General features: G+C 47.6%; 1 protein-coding gene across 1 annotated transcript in view; it reads right to left on the bottom strand.

Annotated features, from left to right (window-relative positions):
- The window catches only part of LSAMP (limbic system associated membrane protein), a 419,661-nt gene that overhangs the window by 4,241 nt on the left and 390,267 nt on the right, over nucleotides 1–25,153 (bottom strand). Inside the window, exon 7 of the mRNA XM_065406744.1 lies at nucleotides 20,225–20,260. Within this exon, the coding sequence (XP_065262816.1) occupies nucleotides 20,225–20,260 (36 nt within the window). The remainder of the gene's footprint in view (nucleotides 1–20,224; nucleotides 20,261–25,153) is intronic.

The raw sequence follows: 25,153 nt of genomic DNA, 5'->3' as shown, positions 1-25,153 counted from the left end.
GCAGGGTGGACACCGGCTCCTGCCCTGAAGGGCTTAAAACAGCCCTGGGAGAAGACTGTTGCATGGGGAAGCAGCTACTAGGCTGATTGGGGAAACAGCTGCAGCTGGGCCACGCCCCAATCAGGCCTCAGCTGGCCCTATATAAGAGACTGGGAGCCAGGAGCTTGTCAGTCTTTCTCTGCAGTCAGAGAGAGAAGGACCTGGTTGCAGGGAGCTAGAGACAGGGTACCTGAGTGGAGCAGGGCTGGGGAAAGGCAGAGGAGCTGGGGTGCTCCAGCCTGGAAAGCCCCAGGCTGTGGCCTAGCAGAAGGCCAAGGGGTACTGGGGGTTGCAGAGGGCAGCCCAGGGGTAGGCCAAGGCAGCAGGTCCAAACCCAACCTTGCCAGTGATGAGTAGGCTGATACTGCAGTCTGCCCCAGGGTGTGGGGCTAGATGATGACTGGCAGTAGCCTTATACTGAGGTAAGGTGGGAATAGTGGGTGGGGGTTCCCTGGGGAGGGGAGACCCTAAGACTGAGGGGTTACTGCCAGGGAGCAGCACCCCAGCTATAAGGGCACCGGGGTCCAGGGAGGGACACGGCGGGCCAGAGGACAGGCGGATCACCAGTCTGCAGAGGGTGTTCTGGAGCTGGAACGAGCTAATTCCCAAGGATGACCAGCAGGAGGTGCCACAGGTGTGAGTCTGCTCTTCTACACCTTGTCTGAAGAGATCTGGTCCATAGGAACAACTCTTCCCACTACAGTCCCTGTTTTCCAGGACAGCTGCCAACCTTCTTTAAGGTGTCCCTTCACCTCTTATCCCATGTGAGACCTGATGAATTCCAACCTGAGGAAGCTGGTGGTAGTTCATCATTCCTGACCGTGTGCAGAGGCGGGGCCTGGCACAAACCCACAAATCTGAGTAGCCTCCAAACTGTGTGGGGGACTGAGATTCAATTCCAGAGCTCAGTTTTGTAGGTGACCCCGATGCAAGAAAGGGCTTGAGCTATGGGGTGTTCACTGTCTGGATCTAGATCCAGATTTTACTGCTCTACTCTTAACCCCTCATCCATGCTCCCTGAATGCTGCCAGCACCTACGATGCCCATGTGACTTCATTCCAGGAAAAGTCCCTGGGAAGGGAGAGGCAGGGAAGGAAGGCCAGTGGCAGCTGCTGCATGTTCTTGTGGGGTGGAGGTAGTGTGACCAGATGTCCCGATTTTATAGGGACAGTCCCGATTTTTTTTCTTTTTTTCTTATATAGGCATCTCTTACCCCCTTCCCCCCCCACACACACACCATTTTCACACTTGCCCTCTGGTCACCCTAGGTGGAGGGAACCACACCCAGGCATGAAACAAATATGAGCTATTTGTATGAGGCCTCCACTTCAAGCACAGAGGGGCTGATGCTATAGTCTTTGGCGCCACCTGCTGCCCATTGTTACCCACTACAGCAAGACCCAGCCGAGTATAAAAATTACACTTCTGTCAATTTAGGCTGTTCCAAACACTTTTGTGAGCATATTTGTGGGCTCCCTCTGCTCATCATTAAATCCCTCCTTATTTTAGATCCACATCTCTTGCTGCTACAGTATGTGTAGTTTCATCTTGTCTCTGAGTAAAACTCACCTGCTCAAGAAGCTGAAGAACTGCTGGCACTGGCTACACCCAAATATCAAGTAGTTAGGTTTTATGCAAATTTTAGCTCTGTCCTTCAGCCCACCAATGATTCTCCATTATGCCAATGAGCCCCAGTTTTGCACCCAAGCACCAACTTGTATCCCTGGGCTCCCCACACAGCTCTGCCAAAGCCTCTCACTCTTGACCTACAGTACCCCCCTGCTATTCCAGTCCTGAGAAGATAGATGACAGGTGCTGAATTGTGCAAAGGGTCTTTTTTCTGGAAATACATGCACAACATGCATGCTTAGAGCTGATCACCAGACTCCAACCACTTGTATCACCTCAAATAGATTTTAGTGAAGGGCTCCAGACGCAAAAAGCCATTGCACTAATCAACTTGCATCTTATATCTCTTCAGGGGTCTGTGTACACTCATTTGTCTGTCTGAGACCAGAGATTAGCTCACGTTACCAAAATTGTATTATGAACCAAATCTTAAATACCTGGGGTTTGGGTTCACCCTTTCTACCCAACTCAGAAGTGTCTGCTTTAAATTTTACAGAGGCGCTCGGTTTACAGCAACCAGTACCTCTTTCATTTCCCACTCCCGTCTAGAACCCGAGTTCTGTGACAGTGACTTGCATGCTGATATCCTGCTTTACACTTTCTCCCTTGTTATTTGGTAGCACAGTTGAGTTCATGACCATTCACCATATGTGAAAGGTGTTTCTTTCAATTTAGCCAGGGAAGGAAACTGGGTTTCAGATGAAAGATTAATGGGAACATTTGGGGAATTTGCCAAATAACCTTGAAATTTCACCCAAGGGGCTAAAAAGCTTGAGAGAATAGGAGGAAATGAACTGGAAGTGGGAGAAACAGAGTGGAAAAGGACCACAATGTTTGCACATCTCCTCAACCATACTTATATTTTGCATCTGGCTCTACTCTGCAAAGTGACTCTGTTACAATGCATCAACAGGCTCCATGTTTCCTATCGCTCAGTGACTCCAAAGCAAATGGGTCACTTTACAAATTAAAAGCTGGTTTAGCTAACTTCACCCTCAGCTAGGGTGATCAGATGTCCCAACTGTATAGAGACAGTCCTGATATTCAGGGCTTTGTTTTATGTAGGCGCCTATTACCTCCTACTCCTGTCCTGATTTTTCACACCTGCTATCTGGTCACCCTACCCTCAGTGTGGGATTTGAGAATCTAGCTTGGCTCTTTCCTTCTCATGCATCAGTAGTGATAAAGGTTCTGCTGGCTAGATTCTGCCTTCCGGAACACCCGTGTGATGCCATTGTTTTCAGAGGGTTTGCCCAGACCGAATCGATTGACACATAAGCCCAGATTCTCAAAGATATTTAGGCTCCTAGCTGCACCTCTAGGTGTCTAAATCCATCATTTTAGGCACCACTGACATGTTCAAAACCTGCTCCCAAGCTCTGTAGGTGCCTAAGTCCTCTAGGCACATCGTTTTCCATTGGTTGACATATTCAATGCATTCTAGGCGCTGCTGCCACCCCTCAGCCAATGAGCAACTCAGAGCCATCACTCCAGCCAAAGCCCCAGCGTCTCCAAAGCAGGATTCTTGAACTCGGTGGGGGACACCTATCTCACCAGTGGGGCCTGAGCCCCCTGCCTAACACCTGACACCTATCAGCCCTGCAGCTGGAGAGCTTGAGGCAGATCACTGGTGGGGAGCGGGGGCAGCATAATGCCCAAACAAAAGACAGCCAAGGGGTCACAGAAAAATGTCTGGTGAGCATCACAGAAGTATTGAGTGTGCACAGGAGAATGAGGGCTGGGGCATGGGCTACCTAAGCAGCTGACCTGGCGCAGGTGCCTCATTCCAGAACAGGGTTCGTGGCTAAGACTCCTGAGCAGAGGGAGGTGTCTATGTCTGGCCTGTCAGTCAGGTGCACCAGGTCAACTACTTAGGGGCCTATATCTCGCTCCTCTCTCTGCCCCACCCCTCAGCATTTCTTGCTGGCTAGCTTAGGCAGCTCACCACTCATTCTGCTGGCTTCTGAGGATCTCTTAGTCACCTGATGCTCCCCATTCTTTGCCTGAGGCCCAGATCCTCAAGTGCACTTAGGCATCGACCTCCCATTGAAGTGAGTGGGAATTTGTGACCCCAGGCACCTCTGTATTTGCCTCCACCCACCATTGTAATAATCTTTGTACAACAGACGCCTTGCGGGGTATCAGTTGAAAACTAACAACTCCTGGACCAATTTCTGGTATACTGTATGTACGCAATGTCTAGTCAGAGTTATGGATGCATGCTGGAATGATAACTTAAAAGTGTTCAAACCAGGCTCGTCGGGGGGTTTGGTAAACAGGCCTGCTTGGACAAAGGAATGTGTATTTGAGTCAGGCAAAGACAATGAAGGGCCATTTTTACATGTTAGGTAAACTAAGCTAATAAGCAAACAAGTGGGGGAGCAAAGAGCATGGAGCTTCCTTCACCACCAGACTCCATGTCACCTTCCTCACAGTTTGAATAAACTTTACTTTGAGGGGTACCCCTCAGGAGAATCCATTGCAAAGGTTCATTGGACTATAAATGAGAGGGGCAAGGAAACCCCCCATTATTTATCTTTCACCTAAGAAGACAAAGGTATCAGCCCTTTGACTTTGGGGTACAGCGCCTGACCCAGGGGTTTGGTCAGCCATCTAGATGGAAACATGTGGTAAGGATTTTACCTTGACCCAAGTCTAGCTTGTTACGTTTTAGGTATTAGAAAGTGTTTTTATCTTTATTTCTCTTGTAACCATTTCTGACTTTAAGCCTTATAGTTGTACTCACTTAAAATCTCTCTCTTTGCCATTAAATATACTTGTTTTATTTTAACTGAACTGTTTGGTAACTCCAGTTAAAGTAACAAACTGTTGACTATTGATCCCTTAAAGGAATAACAGACTTTAACGTTCCTCTGCTTGTTCCAGAAAAGGGCTGAACATTTCAAAACATGTTTTTGGGAAAATGTGGGGCTGGGGAGAGTGTGGAGTCACCTTACCAGTCATTAGCCAAGGCTGGTGGAGGCCAGTGGAAGGCTGTGGTATTGCAGGAATGCTCCAGGATCCAAAGTGTTGCACCAGGGCTGCCCAGTACATAGACATAGAGGGCATGCTTGTGGCTGACTTTGGGTGTCCCAGGCAGAGAGCCACAGTGGCAAGGCATTGTGAGGCACTCGGGTTACAGGGTAAGAGGTCACACAGCTCTTCATTGTATCCCAGAATGTCACAGAGTTAGGCACCTAAATATCTTGGAGGATCAGGTCCTGCACACCTGACTCAGGGCTGTGGATTCCAGAAGGCAGCAGCCACCCTAGGGATTAGGCATTGCAATGCTGAGTGCCTAAGTTGGAGCTGGACCTTAGTGAAAAATTCTGTTGATGATGCACATGGAATAGACCCTCAGCTCCTTTTCACTGAGCTGTGCTGGCTTTCTAGGGTTAACAATCAAAATATTCAAAGCACCACCAATGTACTTCAGCCTGCTCTGCAGCACCCCTTTGCTATTCCAGTTTGTGGCTCCCCACACAACTCTGCCAATGCCCTTGATCCTGATCTGTAGCAGCCCCAGTTATTCCAAACATGGGCCACACCACAACAGAAATTACCAGCTGGTGCCAAAATTCATGACATATTTTTGATGAGTATCACCAAACTCATGTCACTTGTGACCTAGAAACAATCTGTTCCCACGCTTTCCCCCATGTATTTGTGAAGGGCCACTATGTCCTGTGGCCTGGTTTAGCCAGGGGCATGGCATGGCAAAGTGAGACATTAGTCCTTTATGTTGCTGAGCCAGCTACGTTTCTTTGGGCCTAGCTTTTGACAAGACACTCTATAGAGTCTGTCCTTCAGGCACTGCTCTTGGCAGCCCAATCGCTGGAGAGAGTAACCTAAGAAAGGCCTTTGCCCAGGTGGGGGAGCTTTCTGGCATCTACTCAGTCCTGCATAGGGAGGTGCTGGGATGCCGTTGTCTGTCAAGGAATGAGTTGAGTGAGAAACTACACATTCAGCTGATCCGAGGCCACCACATATCGAGCACCAAGCTACTGGGCTGCAAGTCGCCATTCAGACACTGTCTGAGTTAGTGAGTGGTCATGGGCTGAGACAAAGAGAGAGTCAGATCAGCTGAGGGATGGGCTGACACATAAGCTATGCAATGACATATCTTTCTAAAATATAGGCTCAAGCGCCAGAATGGGCTAGATGCAGGAATCACAGGGTTAAATTCTCTGGCCTGTGTTACACAGGTGGTCAGATGAGATGATCACAGTGGTCCCTTCTGGCCATAAAAGCTATGCATGGGTGACACTGTCACCTGGTGGAGCTCTGAAATGGCATCAGCTGTTTTCCAGCCAGCCAGTGACTGAATCCAGAAGGCAATCCCTGAAGTTTTACATTGGCCAATTATTGCCCATCTGAAGGGAATCAGTGTTCATATGAGGAGTGAGGCCAGCAGAGGTAGATATGGGAAGCTGGTGATGTCAACTCAGAGATGTGTTGGCTCTGGAAAGGGGCAACACCAGCCCACTGATATGTTGGTTACAATACAGGGGTGGTGCCTGCTCAGCTGTGTGATAAGTATGGGCTGATGCTGGCTAAGAGTTCGGATGGGTATGGGCAGGGAGATGATGCCTGCTCAAGGATGGGTTGATGTGATGAGAAAGGTATGAGAGCAACGGTAGCTAAGGGCTGGCTATATGAGGATGATGCAAGAATAGGCATGTTATGGCTAGGGAATGTGATGGGTAGGAGAAGGGGCTGATGGGAGTTAGGGGGCTGATGGTATGGAAAGGAAGCTCCGGGATTTGATTAATATGAGACGGGGACAATGCTGATTCAGGTGTGTGGGAGAGGTGTCAGAGAAGGCGTGCTATGAGAGGTGTCAGAGAAGGCATGCTATGTGGTCATCAGTCAGTGGGACCTCTCTTCCTTTCTTCTCAGTGTGATTGCCATCCCCTGGCACTGTACACTGCCTTGTCCACATCTTGGTGGATCCTGTGCATCTTTGCAGGGGGGTTGATTTTTTTTTTTTTTTTTTTTTTTTGGTGCTGCCTTTCTCTAAGCCTTGGGGTGGTGGAAATGGGGACACCTTGGGACAGATTCCCCAATCACTTGGGCCAGGCCATTTGTGTTATATGCTGATCTACTTCACCCTATCTCAGCCACACGTAACGCTCCCAGGTAAAACAACGAGGGCAATATTAGCTGGAATTCTGGCATCCTTCCCCTCCCTCATTCCCCCTCAGAGCTTAGCTAGATCCTGCCACGAAGTAGCAAAGCAGGGTTAAAAAATGCAGGTTAATAGCAAGGGCGCTACACCACGTTTTCCCACAAGGTGGCATCCGAAGGCAAAAATGAGGACAAACAGAACTAACCTGTGCACAGCGCTGCAAACTGCAGACAAGCCCATGTGCAGATCTTATCCCAACGTTTCGGGGATGATTGCATTTGGGGATCTGGGTCAGATGCACCCAGAAATGTCCCCACCTCCTCCAAATGAGACAGTCGGGCACCAGGAGAGGAGCCCAGAGTCCACATGAAATGATTCAGCAACTGGCCCAAGCAGACTTCTGCTATCTACCTACCTAGCAATCACTCCATCCCTCCCTCCCTAGTTCCCAGGTGATTGCTGTCTCACCCCCTCAACTGGGAAGCAGACGTTAAATCCGGCCTGTTCCAACCACCAGCTCTACATGTCATTATCATCTGTGGACTGTGGTCTAACTCTGCAATGGAAGACCTGGAGAGAAGTGGACCTAACGTCCAACTTCACTGAGCTACTGACAATTGGTCGGCAACCCTGAAAAACTAGAACGTGCTGTACAGATGCTTCTGGCCACACATCCTTCTGGATGTTCTAATGTTGTGACCTGAGGCGAATGAGGTGTTAGTCAGAAACCTGTCCATCCCACATCCTCCCCCGCAACACGGACCCCAGTTCTTTCCTATAACCGGGATGGGGAACACAGAGCCCCAGTGGGACCTGTAAGCAGGGTGGCATCGTCCCTCGCCTTCAGGGGTGTAGGCAGCAATTTGTAATTAGCAGGTCCATGCACATAGACCAATCTATTGTCCCCAGGCCTTGGAATCTGCCACTCCACACAATCCCACTACTCACTCAATGGCTGCAGGATCTAGCCTGGTCTGAGAGTGAACCCCCCAAGGCCCTTCAACTGCACAGAGCACAGCACCCAAATGGCACAGACACCACAGATGGATCCCCAGGATTTGAACCTATGGTCACTCGTATCACACTACAGAGGAGTCGCTTCAACTGCATGCACGTAACAGATTCATCCCCAAAGGGCAACCACAGCCTCTCATCTGCAGAGGGGCTCGCTGTAGCACCTCCCCACGCCTTCTCATCTGTCCACTGGTAAAGGGACTCCCCAGAGCCTCACATGCCAGGTTCCCGGGCTCAGTGATCTGAGGGAGCCAATATGGAGCTGTGACTTGCGAAACCTGAGTGTGATTCTCCTTTCACATACATTGGTGTAAGTCAGGCGTCACGCCACTGAATTTAATGTCAAACCAGTGTGAGAGGAGAACTGGGCCCTATGACTCTTTTTTTGAGGAGAGGCGGGGGGGGGGGGGAGTGGGTCTGTCTGTATTTGGAAAATTAAGGGAGGAAAAAAATCTAGCAGGCCTCAGAGACTGTATTTCAGGGAGCACCAAAGATTTTTGTGACTCCACAGCATCAGAGGCCAGTTCTGTTTACAAAGAAATTCACTGATGCTTATCTAGCGACGGCATGTCTTGGGACAGGAGTGGTTGCAGGGAAAGAACAAAACCATCCACTAAAGAAAAAAGGAGCAGGGGCTGGACAAAAGCTAGGTCTCTCTTTCCTCCTCACCCTCTCCCGCCACAGCCTGCGGGGGCCAGGTTTTTACACATGCCAGTTCCTCTGCAGGAAGTCATTTTTCTAGTCTGTTGACTCTCTTTGCCAGGGCTTCCGAAGATGAAATCTTTATTATCATGGAGGCTTAAAAGGGAGGAATACTGTTAATTCCATTTTCAAGGTCATACTTTGAAAGTTATTAATTTCTTTCTTCCAAGGCTCTGCACTCTACTTTGAGGCTTTAGGGATTAGCGGCTTCTACTTACTAGGGCTTGCTTGGTTGTGGGTTTTTTTTCTTTTCTTTCCAACCTTCCTTTGTGCTTTGGGGAAAAAAGACACAATTCACACACCACTCTAGTTGCAGCACGCTTGTACCTTATTCTCACTGTCAGTTAATACCTACGGACCTGCTGTTCCTGCTTATATTCCCTGGTAGGGGGGGGGTCTTACGATTAAATCTTGAATTGGGGCATTGGGTGGGCCTCATGTCTACACAGTCAATGCGCTGTCTTTTCTGGAGGCAGCCAGGTCCTCTGCATGAGCTAGCGATGACCCCAATCTAGAGCCCATCCACAGTGGGCTAGCAACTGTTCATGGTGTTCTAGAGATGGTCCATTTTCTCCTGGCTTGCTAGAGCCTGTCCATATTGCCATAGCTGCTGTAGAAGGGGACCGCTGTCCTAGCTAACAAAGCCTATGACTAGAAGACCAAATATGGTTCCAAGCCAGGTAGATGAGTTTCTCTCACAGCTAACCTATTTTTTTCCTGTAGATTTCAGAAAGTTCTGGGGTTTTACCACTGCTGAGAAAATCCCCTCTGCCCCTCTCCTCGTTCATTCTCCAAGCAACTAATGTTGATTTATCAAGAACCTGGCATACTGCCGCTCTCAAATGCATTACTGAGCCCCTTCTTGTCCTTGATCCCTCCATCTAAAGATCTGATTCTACAAGCAAAACAGCTGGGGACCATGTTACCCAGGTCACTCCCCTGGGCCATTCCTGGGTTGGGTCTGAGTTCTCTCCCCCCCCCCACAAGCTTCTAGGAGAGATTGAATCCCTTCCCAATTCAGATTTCCAGCTGATTGTGCATGTGTGCACCAGCGTGTCCCATCCTCTCAACAGGCAGCCAGTGCTGAACACAGTCCAGTTTCTCAGTGCAGAGCAAACAGCCTGGATCCCACAGCACTGGGTGTGCAGTGTGTCAGCTAAATAGATGCACAGTCTGTGTTTACCCCTCCACCCATCTCTGTGCATAGCTGCACTAGGCACCAAATGAAATCCTTTGGTGTGCCAGGTTTTCATGGACATGAATTGTGTGAATGTGTCCAGGGGGTGGAGGACGGGGGCTAGGGGCATGGAGACAGGGTAGGGGATAGGTGTGGGGCGTGAGGTACAGTGGCTGGAAGGTGGTGGGGCAGGAGAGCGGGCAGAGATGGGGCTTAAGAGGAGAGAGAGAATGGGAAACAGAGAGTGAGGCAGAATGAGAGGCAGGGGAGTAGTCTTAGTGACAGGGGTACTGAGTGAGACAGAGGCTGGCGCAGAGAGAGCTAGGAAGGAAGTGATGGAGGATGTGTCTGCACTTTGACCAGGGGCTGATTCCCGGCTTGAGGAGATACACCTGCACTAGCTGTGATCAAGCTAGAACACTAAAAATAGCCATCGCACCACAAGCAGTGGGAGGGGCTAGCTACCCCAAGTACAAGCCCGTCCATGATGCTAGGTACATATTTGGGGCATCTCCTCCTGCGACTTGCGCTGCCATGGTGACATGTTTAGCGTGCTAGCTGGATCAGAACCAGCATAGGTAGGTCTCCTTGAGCTGGGATTTACACCTCCGGGTCTTGTGTAGGCGTGCGCAGAGGCAGATAGGGCGAGCGGACCAGGGCCGCCCAGAGGATTCAGGGGGCCTGGGGTCTTCGGCGGCAGGGGGCCCCCGCCACCGAATTGCCGCCGAAGACCCGGCACTTAGGCGGCGGGTCCCGGGGTGGAAGGACCCCTCGCTGCCGAACTGCCGCCGAAGACCCGGAGCAAAGGAAGCTCCGGGGGCCCGGGCCGCCCAGAGGAGGGGGCAAGTGGGGCAATTTGCCCCAGGCCCCGGGCCTCGCAGGAGTCCCCACGAGAGTTTTTCGGGGCCCCTGGAGCAGGGTCCTTCACTCGCTCTGTGGGCCCCGGAAAACATTCATGGGGCCCGGGCCCCCAGAGCTTCCTTTGCTCCGGGTCTTCGGCGGCAGTTCGGCAGCGGGGGCCCCCTGAATCCTCTGGGCGGCCCTGCCCAGGCCCCGCGAAAATTTTCTGGGGGCCGGGGCAAATTGCCCCACTTGCCCCCCCACCCCCCCCGGGCGGCCCTGGAGCGGACAGAGAAAGAAAACAGAGCATGAATGAGAGAAGTCTGAAGGGAGATAGAAGAGGGCAAGAGGTTGACACAGAGAGATGTAGAGAAGGAAAAAAGGAGAGCAGGTCAGAGGTTAATAGAACGGGACAAAAGGCTAGTAGGGAGGGGATAGAAATGGGCAGGGAGACAGACTGACAGAAAACTGTTCTGTTTTTCCCTTTGGTGAAGCCTTCTTTTGTGCCTTACTCTCCCCTGGGCTGTGGTCTGGCCACTTGACATGCCAAAGCCACTGTTTTGTGAACAGGCCTTTGTTAGTGTCTCTGCGAGCATGTGCATGTAGCAATGTGCAGGCTGTAGATGGCATATGAGCTGGTTAGTGGCTATGTGCCTGCACTTGCGGGAGTAGGTGTGCATCTACTTTTCGTGTTGTGTGATCAGGGTTGGGTGTAAAGTGTGTGTATGGATCCTGGGATGTTTCCGTTATGTTCATAGCTATCTCTGTACTTCAGGGGCCTGACTCTCAGTCACACTAAGGCTCCTTTACTTTGCTCTTGTTGGCGGAAATGAGAATGCCCTCTGATGTAGCGCTGACACAGGGATTCTACATGGGTGCTGCTCCCCTTTCCCTGAGGCTGCTCTAACTTACACCAAGGGCCAGGTAAGGCCCTGCACAGTCCCTGGATGGGGTGGGGGCTAGATTCTGTGCCATGCCTCTCAGGAACCGCAGCCCAGAAGGAGGGGGGGCAAAGGTGGCTTTAAGCCAGCTCTGCATCTCCTGGATTCTGGGTCTGGCTGGGGCCAGAACAGTCCCGGACATATATTAGAGTGGCTTTGGGGGCTGCTCTAACTTATGGCAGTCTCCTTGTGACTGTCATTGGGCTGTTCCCCAGCTCAGAAGCACTCTACTTTCTGCCCCAAGCATGCCCCCATACCATGGACTGCAAGAGGAGCGGAGCAGAGCAGTGCTGGGTATGTCAGACCTAACCTGCTCCTGGGGAAGCCTCCCCCTAGCTACTGTGGCCCCTTTATGGCCCCTGCATGTTACTGAATCAGAATCTGGCCTGGGGCTTGAAACTCCCTTTGTCCACCCCACCTCCATCTCTACCCCAGAGGCAGGAATGGAGTAACTGAGAATGAGGCCCTAGACATAGGGTTGGGAGGTGGGGTGTGTGTGTGAGAGAGAGAATAACTAACACTATAGATGTCATGTGAGTTGTGTGAACACAACCCTGTGTGTTTTCATGTTTGAGTTGGCGTGGGTGTGGGCGAATTATAACTCTCACGTGAGTCAGTTTGTATGTCTCCCCTTGTGAGTAGATATGTGTGTCCTATAGCTGTTTTGTGTGTGTGTGTAAATATGGGTGTGAGAGTGGCTCTGTGTGCAATCTAGAGCTCAAATGCTGGCCTCTTCTAAAGCCCCTTATTGGTACTCCAGCGGTGCAAAGTGGTCTTAAAACAGCCCGAAACAGCCCTTGTGTGGGGGAATACATGAGCGGATCTCAGCTAGCTATGGTGGCTTTCTGCTAGCCTAGCCCAGCCCCCCTGGTGGAGCAGGTTGTGCACTTGTGATCCCTGATGGGACACAGCCCCTATAGAACTGTTAGAACCCATTACAACTTAGAGCAACCCTGAGACTACTCTGAGTTTCACAGGGGGTGGGGGGCGCTGAACTGTCTCTTAGCTGGCTTCAGGTTTGGGACGGCATGGAAAGATGGCACACAATCCCTTCTGGTTGCCCTTTAGGTGTTCCTAAGCACCTGAGGATCAAGCCCTAAGTGGTGTGTGCATTGAATAAGCTTACGTGTGTATCTCCATGTGTGCAAGTAGGTGTGTCCACTATAGGTGTTGGGAAAGTTGGTTTGTGTGTGTGTGTTTGTGTGTGTCAGCTCCCACAACACCTACCGTATACGATGCCTGGCTGGGACTGAACAAAGCTGCACTGGTTATGTCGCATCCTCTTCAACGCAGGAACCACTTGCACTGATTCCCCGCCTGCTCCCTGCTCCTGCTGCCACCCCGACATAGCCATTCCCAGAAGTGCGAAGGGCAGACTAAGCCCCATTTTGCCTTGTTCTCCTTCCAAACAGACCCTCCCTCTTTTGTTAGGTCCTTCGATGGGCACAGCACTTCCTGTGTGCGCACCAGGAGGACTCTGCTTTTCCGCAAGTCTGATTTGTTTGCAGAAAGGTTTTTTTTTCTTCCCTGGTTGTTTTTGTTTTCCGAGAGAGCGCTGAGACAGCTGTATTAATCATGCAAGCCCAGCCATGTGTAATGTGCTTTATCAACCACAGAGCAAGCACTGAATGGCAACCAGTTCGCGAATGGGCCCAGCGCAGTGCCTGAGCCTAGAAGATAAACCCGACGCTTCCCAAACTGACTTACCATCCTGGGTTAGTGAATGGAGAGGCTGTTCGCTCGGGACAATAACCAGATGGGAGGCCAATTTGTTAGGCAAATTCCTTAGTGGTTTGCAAAGTGGAAATGGGGAAGGAGGGTGTGTGGGGGGAATGGTTCTATTCAAGAATAAAAAGAGAAGTGATGTCTGTTCTCTCCCTACCCTACTTTAATTTCAGTGCAGCTTTTCACAACAGGTCTCTGCTACTGGGAAGGCAACTGAAAAAGGAGGGGGGGGGAGAGAGAGGGAGAGAGCAGGGGTGTTATGTGTATTTGTTATAAACTTGATATAAGATTTATATTCTCCCTCCCCCCCCCCCCCCAGCTCTCCCCGTCCTCCAAGTAAAAAGCTTAGGGTAATGGTTTAAGAGACAATATTGTTATTCCCTGAATGCTCACATGGAGGCATCAGGAGCTGGTTTAAAGCCATGCCAAGCTGTGTGTTTCACAGCTGGATCTGTAGTTCTGCCAAGTTCTGGATTGTTTGGGTCTGGAGGGGTATGTTCTGCCTGAGTGCTGGTCTAAACTGAACCCATCCATACTATAGCTCAAACTCTGCTACCAGCGATCACACCTGGCAATGTATTACCCGGATTGATTATCCTAGGGTGGGGTGATTTCTAATCCATTTCATGAAGATGGGGATTTTTCCAGTATTTTGGCCCAGAATCCCCTCTAGAGCACTAAGGCAGGAACACAGTTTTGCAGCTACGCTCTGTGTGCAGCAAACAGTGCTACAACCAGGTTAGGCTCTAACTGTGGCTAAAAAGGGCTTCAAGTGTGTGTACCACTCCACAGTGAGGGCAAAGGTCGAATTGAAGAGCATTTCCCTAGGCTTTCCAGTCCTAGCTCTCAGCCTCCTCCTCCCTCTCACTCAGCTCATTGGATTCTCTGCAGCACTGCAGCTGGAGAGGGTTATGCAAATATATGCAATCCAGGGCTCATTTTGGAATAAATCAATCTAAATTAAAATTAATGAACAAAAAGTACAGAAACAGAGCAAGTAATAAAACTATTTCTCTCTCTCTCTCGGGGGGGGGGGGAAGCTGATTTTTTTTTTAATGGGGAACAGAGGTTTTTTGAGCAGTCTTGACAAATGTTAGCCCAAGCTAATGTTAATTGTTATAATAATAATACTAAGACTTGGAGTTGCTCTAGTTCCTAATCCAAGGTGCTGTTTCTAGACTTGAATTAATTCTCTCAGCTCCCTCTGAGGTCAGTATTATTATCCCCATTTTACACACGGGGAAAGTGAGGATGAGACAGGACATGCAACTTGCCCAAGGTCATATGAATCATAGATTCACAGGTGTTAAGGCCAGATGGGACCATTGTGATCATCGAGTCTGACCTCCTGCATAACACAGGCCACAGGACTTCCCCGAATTAATTCCTATTCAGCATAGAATATATCTTTTAGAACAACTTCCAATTTTCAGTAAACATTGCCAGTGATGGAGAATGCCCCACACCCATTCGTCAGTTGTTCCAGGGGTTAATTACCCTCACTGTTAAAAACGTGCCTCTTATTCCCAGTTTGAATTTGTCGAGCTTCAACTTTCACAATGATGCGTCTGTCTATGGTAGACCAGGAACAGGCTCCAGGTGTCCCGATGTCCCGGCTTGTGCTTTAGTCACCTCGGCTCCTTTCTGCTTCATTGGCCAGAGTTCCAAACGAGCTCAGCATCCCACATGATCGTGACCTGAGGTGCTGTAGAGCAGGTCTTCAACACAGAGTTAGATCAGGTGGCTGGCACGTGGGTCTGAGCACCCGAGCTAGCCTAGCCCAGTTTGAGCATCCATCCTGCAAAGCCATACCTAAGCCACAGCCATGTTGCTGCACAGTACAGTGGTGCTGTACTCACCAAACTGGAGCTGGGCTTGTTTGAAAATCTGGCTCGATAACATCAGATGGAAGCCTTTTGAGTTCTTGAGCCCTACTTTCTGCTTAGGGTGGCAGGTTTTAAACCAGTGAGCTTCTGCTGAGATGCAGATAACTGAAGCCAACCAGCAATCCAGTTATGTGACAGAGGTGCACCCTGGTCAGACACAAATATACCATTATATAGTGATAGGCCCAACCTGAATTGTGACCCCAAACACCCCGTGACCTTTGGGAAAGTTCTGATCCAGAGATGGATCAAAATGTTGCATCTCATGCTTGTCGCATCTTTTAATTATTTCTATTTCCTGGTTGCTCCGGTGTCAGGAACAGAGATCAAAACAAGCATTTGGGCCTGTTTGTGCTACGAGTTCTCAACCATATTAAAGAATTAACATGTTTTAAAAGCAGTGTATGTGATTTCACTGTTCCTTTCTTTGAGCCCTGCTAGGGAAGTGAGTTAAAATCCTAAAGAATGGCTGGGGATGGGGAGGGACCTTGAACATGGTTTAAACTGGTTTCATTATGGGGACCAAATAATGAGTGTAAAGATCAAATTCAGACCTGGTGTTAGCAGAATTTGGCCCTAAAAACACTGTGGTGCCTGCCAAGCAATTCCTCTTCTTGGGCATGAACAGGGGGCATGGCGGGGCCTGACCCCCTTGCAAGCACCCAAGGACTTAACAAAGAATTTTTTATTGTCTTATTGGGACTGGCTGGATCAAGGGAAGGCAGTTCTGACTGCTCAGCAGGCCAGCCCTGTACCATGTTGGATCCTCAGAGTCTGTGCTGCTCAAAAGGTCCTATTTCCCCATGATTTTTTCCTGTAGAGACATCCTGTTTAAAACCAACCAGACCACCCAGTTTTTGCCAAATGCAGAGTCACTGTCCATGAGAAAAGTGTTCACTCACTGGAATTGCTTTGGTGCTAAGGCCCATGTGTTGGAAGGAGTGTGCTGGGAGAGAACAGGTGACCACATTAACAGGAGAAGTCTCTGTGCTTCCCAGAAGGGAGCCCAATCCCTGGGCAGGAGGGAGAAGAATGGGAGGCCGTTAAAGAGAAAGCTGCTCTTTGGGCCTGTTAGGAAGCTCCAACCTCTGGTCATTAGACACAAATGAACAGCTCTCTTCTCCCTCCCTCCCACCCCAATCAAGGCATTAGTAACAATACAAGCTACAAGGACTACAGCTAAAAGGAGACTAGCTACAATCTACAGTCCATCCAGGGTCATTCTCCAATCTGTGTCTGTTTGGTGGAAAGATAGGCTTGCCCCCGACCAGTCACCTCACCACTATCTTTATCCTGTTGATGAGCAATGGAACTGGATTTTGTTTGATGTGGCCCAACTGAGTGGCCTCTGCACTTGATTCCTTGTCCTGTTAAAATACGCAGCCCAGGACAGCGCCACTCACTGCCCTGACACTTGGCAAGCTCTGGCAGAGATCCCAGGGCAGGCGCTGTGAAGGAGGTGGGGCTGATCTATAATCATTTATGAATACTCTAGGTGACCTAGTTGGTGAGATAGTTACTCTATGGCTCTGTTGGGCTTACTGGAATGTTTACTGTATTCATGTGTTGGGTCAGTTTAATAGTAGGACTGTTAGGAAAGTAGCAGGAAGGTAATACAATGACTCCAGATAAGCAACCTCCCAGTAAACAAGGAGGGCACAGAAGGGACAATGCTTGATCTGTTTTCTGGGAAAATGCAACTTATAGGCTCCAGTCAAGACTGCTTTTGCCACAGCTGGCTGCCAAAAGACCAAAGGAACGCTAAAGAGTTTAAAAGTCCAGGGATAAGTCCAGGGATGAGGTAGTTGTCCAAGAGCTGCTTATGGAGAACAGATTGACGCTGAGACAGACACCGCGGGAAGGTCTGAAGAAGCAAAATGTACCTGGCCCACTACTATAGGGTGGTGGGGTTTAGGAGGAGTAAGACTGTTAAGATTGGTTTGACAAAGCTGTCTGGTCACCTGTATGAATCATGGGTCATAAGCTCCCAAAGGGAAGAATTGCAGGTGCCAAATCCAGTGGGGCCTGCTAAGTAATCACAGCTGGTACACAGGGTACTACAGCCCAAGGCCCAATCTAAGAGTGGGAGACTCATGGGAATCCCCCCTGAAAGAGGTGAATGCACAAGGCCCTTGGGGAGTGCAGTCAGAGAGACCAAAAGAGGAGCAAAAGTGCAGCCAGACCTGTGACTATGGAAGACAGCACAGAACAAAACATCCTTAGGGCTTAACAGAGATCCCAGTAGCCTTATCCTCGGAAGGAGAGGGGCCTCCTTGAAAACTTTCTTCCACAAAAGAACTCCGAGCTCTTTTGAAAATCCGGCCCTATTGATGATGCAATGATGCAACAGCCAGATGCAGTGACATGACAGCATAAATAGAGCAATGTTACACACGATGATGTGACGACAGCCCAGATGAGATTTCAGGCACTTTGAATGCCTTGCCTCAACAATCAGGATGGCTAGAAATGTTACCAGGGGATTTGGTACCTTAATGGTGGTCACAGGCCCCATTTTTAACAGCTGAAATAAGGACCAGTTGGGTTTCACTAATGCTCTAGGAAAGTCTTCCCCATCAAATTCAAGCCCTGTGTATTGTTAAATAGCTCCCTTTGAAATCTCTGACCTCTTTTAAACAGCAGCTAGCAGATAATAACAATACTTTGAATGTACACAGCCCTTTCCATCTCAACGCACCTCCCTAATTAATTCACTAATTAATTAATCGTCAGAAAGCCCAGGAGGTAGGAAAGTGTCAGCTATACTTTATAGATAGGGAAACTGGGGTACAAAGAGGGGACGTGACATGACTTAGGTCACAGAGGAGGTTGATGGCAAAGAGAATGGAACCCATAAACCCATATAGTGATGGAGTCCATGTCATGCAAGGAAACTTTTTTGCCTGGTGTTTCTTTAAAGGTGAACTGCAAAGGACAAGTGAAGATTGATATAAGCACCAATGTCTGTGCTGAATGCCCACATTAAAGAAGCAGCTGGGAGCTTTCAGCAAAAGAAATGTGGTGCAGAGTATTAAAATTATATTTTCCTTCTGTGAAATCCTCTTAGCACTTCCTGGTTCACTGAAGATATCGCAGAATACAACAAATTCCTAAAGACTCACTGCAACTGTGATGTCACAGTGTGATGTTCACTGAGATATTATTATTGAGACAGGAAGCAGCAAGAAAATATCAAAGGCAGTGGGGAAGAATTTTCATAGGTTGATTAAAACTGTGCTGGATGGCGCAGGCAGCGTGGTTAGAACTTAGAAGGGGCATTTGGCATAGAAATCTGGGCTTAGCTCAGCTGCAATTTTTAGCATTTGCCTTAATGGGCCACTAATGCACGACAGGAGACAATAGAGTTGGGAGAAAAATTAGCAAAACCTTTGTCTGCCTGTGGAATTAAAAAAAAAAAAAATACAAAAATGTCTTTTCAATTTGGACAGAAATATTTGCCATTAAAAACCCCACATCTTAAAAAAATTAAAAGAACCAAAATCTTAAACCCTAAACAGCCATTGTGACTTTAATTTCATATCTGAGCCCATGTTTCATTTACAGTGTGCTCAATAATTGCATTTAATTGGATTTATTTTTCCACGCTAGATTCCCAACGGCCTGCTTTACTCCTTTTCCCAGCTTCTTGAATGTTATTTGCAAATCACTCCCTGGGATTTAATTTTAATGGTGGCTTGATTTCAATTTTTCTTTTTTTGGGGTACTTTTCGTTAATTGTATTTGCAAATTTGCCTTTAAATATAATAAGTGTAGCCCCATCCTGGCCCTGACGAAGTTGTCTGCAGCAGAACTTGATTTGAAACTGCGGGGTGGCTAAGTGAAGCTGGTGTGAAACTCCCACCATCCATTGCTCACTTCCCCTAAGGAAATGCAGGTGTTCCGTTTGGGCACACAAAAGAAAATGGACTCCTAATAATCCTTTGCATTTGACCTTATAGTGCTCTAGCAACATTAACTAGTTAGTCCTCATGACAGCCCTGAGAATTAAGTAAGTATCAATATCTCCATTATAGAGCTGGGGAAACTGAGGTATGGTGTGGCATAGGCAGTGCTTAATTTGTAATGAAAGAGATGCTAGGGCTCAAGCAATTTTTTTACATTCATAACTGATGCAGCAAGCCCAGAAGTGCTGGGGCTATCAACTGCCAAGCCTAGAGGTGCTGGGCTAAGCCCTGGCACAAATTAAGCACTTTAGGCCAGAGTTTTCAAAGTGACTAGTGATTTTGGGTGCCTCCATTTTTGGGTGCCCAACTTGAAAGCCCTTATAAGGGCCTGACTTCAGAAAGGACTGAGCACCCATCCTCTGAAAATCAGGCCCCTCTCAATTGGGACATCTAATAACGGAGACACGGCCATACTGATTTGACCAAAACGAGTGTGTGGCAGATCTGGGAATAATATCCAGGTCTCCTGATTCCCTACCCTGTGTTCACACTCGCTCCTTGTGAACTGGGTCAAATCAGAGGTGCCTCATGTCTGCTTTAATGACTACACTATGCTTCTTTTCACAGTTAGTGCCCCAGCTGTCCTACCATGCGAACAGCAAAGACATTTTCACTGGGACAGATGAATCACAAAAAGTGGGGTGGTTCGTTAGGAATCAGCACTCAAAAGTATAGATGCTTCTCTGGACATTCCATACCCTGAGATGGAAATCTGAGAGTAGCAGCTTTATGTTTTTTTCCCCCCCTTACAGGATTGCAAGATGCTTCTGCTTCTGGTCAGACTGGGTGCACCAAGAGATGAACCTCTTTTTGAGTTACTGTGGCACATATGCTTCTGGTTGGAATATATACAATAATTAGAAATGGGCCTGACGACAAACTCAACACTGGGAACATTTGGATCTGGATCCAAACACAACAGCTCAGGCTCATCTCTACAAAAGATGGGAAGAAAAGAAGTTAAGCAAAGTCACTTGAACCTCAGGTTTGGATTCAATCTGAGATTTTGGCAACAATTTTTTTTTTGGGGGGGGGACACACAACTCGGATGCAATGCAAAAGGGGACATCCTTATTTTCCTGTCATTCTGCTCTGCCCACCCTCGGCTTTTAGCATTTGTTGAGATGATGGAGAATGACCCGGCTAGAGAGGTACTTTGACATAAAGCATATACTGACCTGGAAAAGGGTTGGGGAGTGTGGGTAAAACTCGCTCTAAGGGGGGAAAAACAACAATAAGCAACATGCAGGAGAAAAGGAAATGCCACTTTCCACACCCAGCAAGCAGCAGTTACAAACCTGACAGCTCCCCCATCCTACAATTGGATTGACTAAGACCGTTTCACATACAGAGCATTATGCTACCAACACATCACAGTACATGTTTCCATGGATTGGGAGTTGAGGAGAAACCATCTCAATGGCACACAGAACTGAATAATCAATGTCCATACAGCAGGAGGAATAAAAGACCTGCAGTGATGCTATTTGTAGTGGATGGGTCACATGGCCTCTTCCTGCTTCCAAATGCCACTGAGTCACCAGACCGTGGGCCACCTTAGCGGCATCTCCTGATTGGACCTAGTCTTTGGCAGAGAAGTGAATTGTGCAGGTAGGCATGCCAGGTCATCTACGTGGATTTATTGCCTTCACAGAACCTATCTTAATGGACACACTCACAGGGACCTAAGAGCATGATCATTCGCCATGCTGAACCTAATCAGTCACACATTCCTTAAGTGCCCTCACTTCCCCATGGCGCAATATTTGGGGAAAAGTTTTCACAGTCCCATCAACATCTCCTTGTTTATACAGCCTGCTGGGTTGGGGGAATTGGTTATAGATTTTGAAGGTTCATCTTTGGTACATTGTTACGTCATGATACTGCCGCTGCTGGCACCATACATCGCACTTCGATAGCACTCTCCCTTCCAGGATCTCAAAGCACTTAAGACGGACATTAAAGAATTAAGATTCACATACCCATTCTGAGGTGGCAGATAATCCCCACTTTACAGATTGTCCCCAGATGCATTGAGAGGGGAAATGATTTACCCACAGTCACACAGTGAATTAGTGGCATAGCCAGGAACAGAATCAGACCCATGCCGGACACATGTTCTGACCAGTAGACCATTCTCCCTCCATTATACTGAATGGAATTTGTCCCGGACGATTCTGATTGCTCGATGGTATGTGTCACCCAAATAGTGACTATGGGGACTGAACCAGCTAGAGGAGTTCCCAGTCCCCCCTGATGCCAGGCGTGTGGCTGGGGGCATATGAGTGTGTGAACATACCACAGATCCTGATAGAGCAGAGAAGCAGCAGCTCTGCTAGATGACACGGTCTCTGTCTGACTGAACCTGTGGGAGCTGCACTAAGATCATTGCTGATGGAAGTTGTATTTGGCAGGTTATACAGGTAGTCAACCATTATTCACTTCTAAGCTGAACTTCAACTATTCAGAGATGGGTGCTCTTTCTAAAACACCCTGTGCTCCTATCAACTGGTCTCTGAATAGCTGAAGGTTCTCCAAGCCAATCAGGATGTAGCAGGTCAATTACATCCCGGTGAAAATGACAGATCTCCTGCATTAACAGTGTCTGAATCCACAGCAGGAATTGGGGAGATTGTCTCTTGTTTGGAAAATACACAGCTAGGCTGGGTCTCTGTTTATGTAGCAACAGGGGATTCTTGTTCTGTGAAAACAGGCTATTGTGCTGACATGATTTCCGTGTTATTTAGTTAGTTAAATAATAACTCAGACCCGTTTCCTTCCTGTCCTGTAGATGGCAAGAGGTTGCACATTGCAAGCAGTTAGAGTGCAATAGCCTCATTATCACACTACTTTCTATTAAATGACTAGACCTCCATTCCCCTTGCCTGCTGAGCAACAGCCTTTCTACTCCACCAAAGGTGTAATAGCTGCTTCTCAGCCCCACCCCACCCCATTATCACCATAAGAACTCTACCTCAGCGCATTATTCTCTCTGTTATTGCAGGGAGGTTGTTGGGTGAAGTGCATGGTATGAACTGCTCTATTTAGTTACAAGGATACATCCCAAATTCCATCTGCTGGAAGAGCACCACTGGTTATCTGAAACTAATGTGTGCATGAAATAAGGTATGGGCTAGCAGGTGAGGTAAGATATGCACACGTGAATGTGTGTGTGTGTGTTTGAACCTATGTATGTTCATGCATAAAACTGGGGCACTGATAGATAATGGCATTTTGGAAACATGCTCTGATTCTTCTAAGAAACGTGCTCATAGTTGGAAATCTGTGTGTCTGATTAACATGATAACCTATACCTGAAATCTCTTGGGGATTCCATGGTGGGGACCTGCCTTCTGCTGCTTCTAATTGAAACATGCCTTGCCAGCGACCTCTCCTTCTCCAGATCTACTCATTCAAGGGTGCAAACAGGAGAGGGGACAGGACCACTGTGGTGACTGTCCCACTGTAAATCAGACCATACAACCAGCAGGAGAGCAAGGTGCTGCCAGTGCCTGTGGATTCCTGCTTTATCCCCATCAGTGGGCTAGACCCTAAGAAGGTGCAGATTATGATTTGCACCAGATGAGGGTCTAGTCCAGGGTGTGAGGGGACAACTTCCATTTTGTTTCCATAATGCCTTGGAATGTCTTTGAAAGAATGATGTGCACGCATACGTACGTGTGCTTACCTGTGTGTATGCGTGTGCTTGTTTACATTGGGTGGGTATACTTGTGTGTGTATGTGTGCATACGTACCTTTATATGCGTTCAGGTGTGGATACACATCTTGTGTATGTATGCATGTGCGTGCGTGTAGCATGGACTTAGCTATAATTATGGTATTGCTCAGACACTTCCCCAAAGCACTCTGTTAATTCAGGAGAATGAAAGGAAAACAAAATCTTTCCTTCACAGTATATATAGGAAAAATGTTCCTAACACTTTTGACACTGATTCTCCATCACCAGATTCTGTGATGATACCACTCTCTGATCATTTTCACAGAAATCCTTCTATCCCAGACACACAGGGACAGGATGTGTTTTGTCCTTTTCTTGGAGTTCATCACATTCTTTGCTGTAAACTCAGTCTCCTTTTGCTCCCTCTTGGCTCTTGTTTCATTTCTTGGGATAAAACCTTCTGTCTCTGAAAGACTCCAGGAGTACGGGGCATCAATCTCTCTGTCTATAGCAGACAATGATGCTTCCAGGTCCCTTGTACCAGGTCACTTTCTATCTATTCATCTCTCTCTTTTTTAATGTAGCATCTCTCATTACAGTACCTAAATCTAAGGAACTCCGCGCTCTCTGACTTTTTTTATCGTACCTGGTATTTCCTGGAACGTCCCCCTCTTTTCCCTCTCACTAGACTGTATTGTCAAATAATTTTGTGGGTCCCTTTTACCCCTCAGCCATAGGCAAAGTTACATGTATCTTACCACTACCCTATTGCGCTATTTCTGTCTCACCAGCTGTCATTTTTCAACCACTACAGAACCTTCAGGCACCAACATTCCATCTGCCTCTCAAAAGGGATGTTGTCCTAGAGTGAGTTTGTTCTCTATTAAAAATATATAAAATCTTTCTCTGCTATTTCAATCAATCTGATTCCAGAGAAGAAAATCACTCAAAAGCTGTAGCTTGAAAACCTTATACTTGTTCATGCTTGGGCATGGGGCTGAGAATATTCAGTGGCTGCTGTTCCGGTTGCTATGTGATCTGTAAAGGATTTTTTTTTTAAAGTGGGCTTGTGTTTTTTGCTTCGTTATGATGGATGGTTAGTTATTAATTATTATTATTTTTTACTTCCCCAGCCCTCTTAAGAATGGCAATTCTGGTCTCCTCATGCTTTGATTCTCATCTCTCCCACCTTAACTGAAAGCTGGGAAGGGGTTTGTAGAAGTGTTAACAAATAATTTTCACCAAGACTCCTTCTCCTAAATTAGTCACTGAAGTTATTATATAGGTTTTTACTAAACAAACAGTTACAAGGAGTCTAACAAAAAATCTCTTCCTCTCTCAATTGCTCAACTTTCACTCTCTTGGCTCTCGTATTGTCTTCGTGTCACAATTTCTCCAGTCCTCAGAGAGTTTTCTAGCCTAGACAGGACCTGAATTTCTAATGTAAAAAAACCCAGCAAAACAAACCAATAAACAAACCCCGAGAAGTTTTAAAAAATGCAGGCCCTCTTTATACATCATACAAAAAACCAAAAGATGGCACAAGCTCAATTTATATCCTCTCTGCAGGTTATCTTTAATGGTTTCCATGTTTTCCCTGATATGGTAGATGACATCACTAACAAGCTTATTCAGGGAATGCAGCTATCTGATTGGGCTCTGAGAACTGGGACTTCTGGGATCTATTCCCAGCTCTGCCTGTGATTATGTGACCTTTGGTAAGCCCCTTCCCCTCTTTGTCCCTCAGTTTTCCTTCAGGTGCTAATACTGCTCATCTATCTCCCAGCAGCTTGTGAGGTTAAAATATTCACTGTCTGTAAATGCTTTGAGATCCTCAGAAGCAAGATGTGATAGGCATGCAAAGTGTTTCTATTTTTCTATATGAGTTCTGATCTTAGATTTTGTTGCAATTAAGCATTACAGTTCATCTGCAGAAGGGCAGCCATGAGAGAGGGGAAAACTTATTTTGTCAAATTTAGAATTTAGCCCCAAATCATGGGTTCTACTTTTGGCATTTTTAGTAGTAATAGTACTGAGAACAAAACGTGTAGCATTTGCGGTTCATGTTCCAGGCTACAGCCCTGAGATTTTTATCTGAATCCCCTGGCAGTCCCCCAAGAGTAGGGCAAAAAAGACTTTTGGAGTAGAAACTTACCTTGTTTGTGTACCACAAGTTTCCATTTAGTCAAAGACATGCTAATCTCTTATTACTATTGGAACCAGTGGCTTACATGAAGTGTTCCATGGAATGCACCTTAGTTTTGCAAAACTTCAAATTAAAATATAAAAAATCCAGAGGTCTCGTGAATGCAAAAATGCCAGCGGGTTCTCCCATCCCTGCTGCATCAATTTTTTTCATTTAAAAAACTATTTCCCTTATCTTTTGATCAGTCTGGCTCCAGAAAGCATAAACAAACCTATCACTCAA

The sequence above is a fragment of the Emys orbicularis genome, chromosome 1 (genome assembly GCF_028017835.1).
Source record: "Emys orbicularis isolate rEmyOrb1 chromosome 1, rEmyOrb1.hap1, whole genome shotgun sequence".
Taxonomy (NCBI): Eukaryota; Metazoa; Chordata; order Testudines; family Emydidae; genus Emys; species Emys orbicularis.
This window is presented reverse-complemented; position numbering and strand designations above follow the sequence as displayed.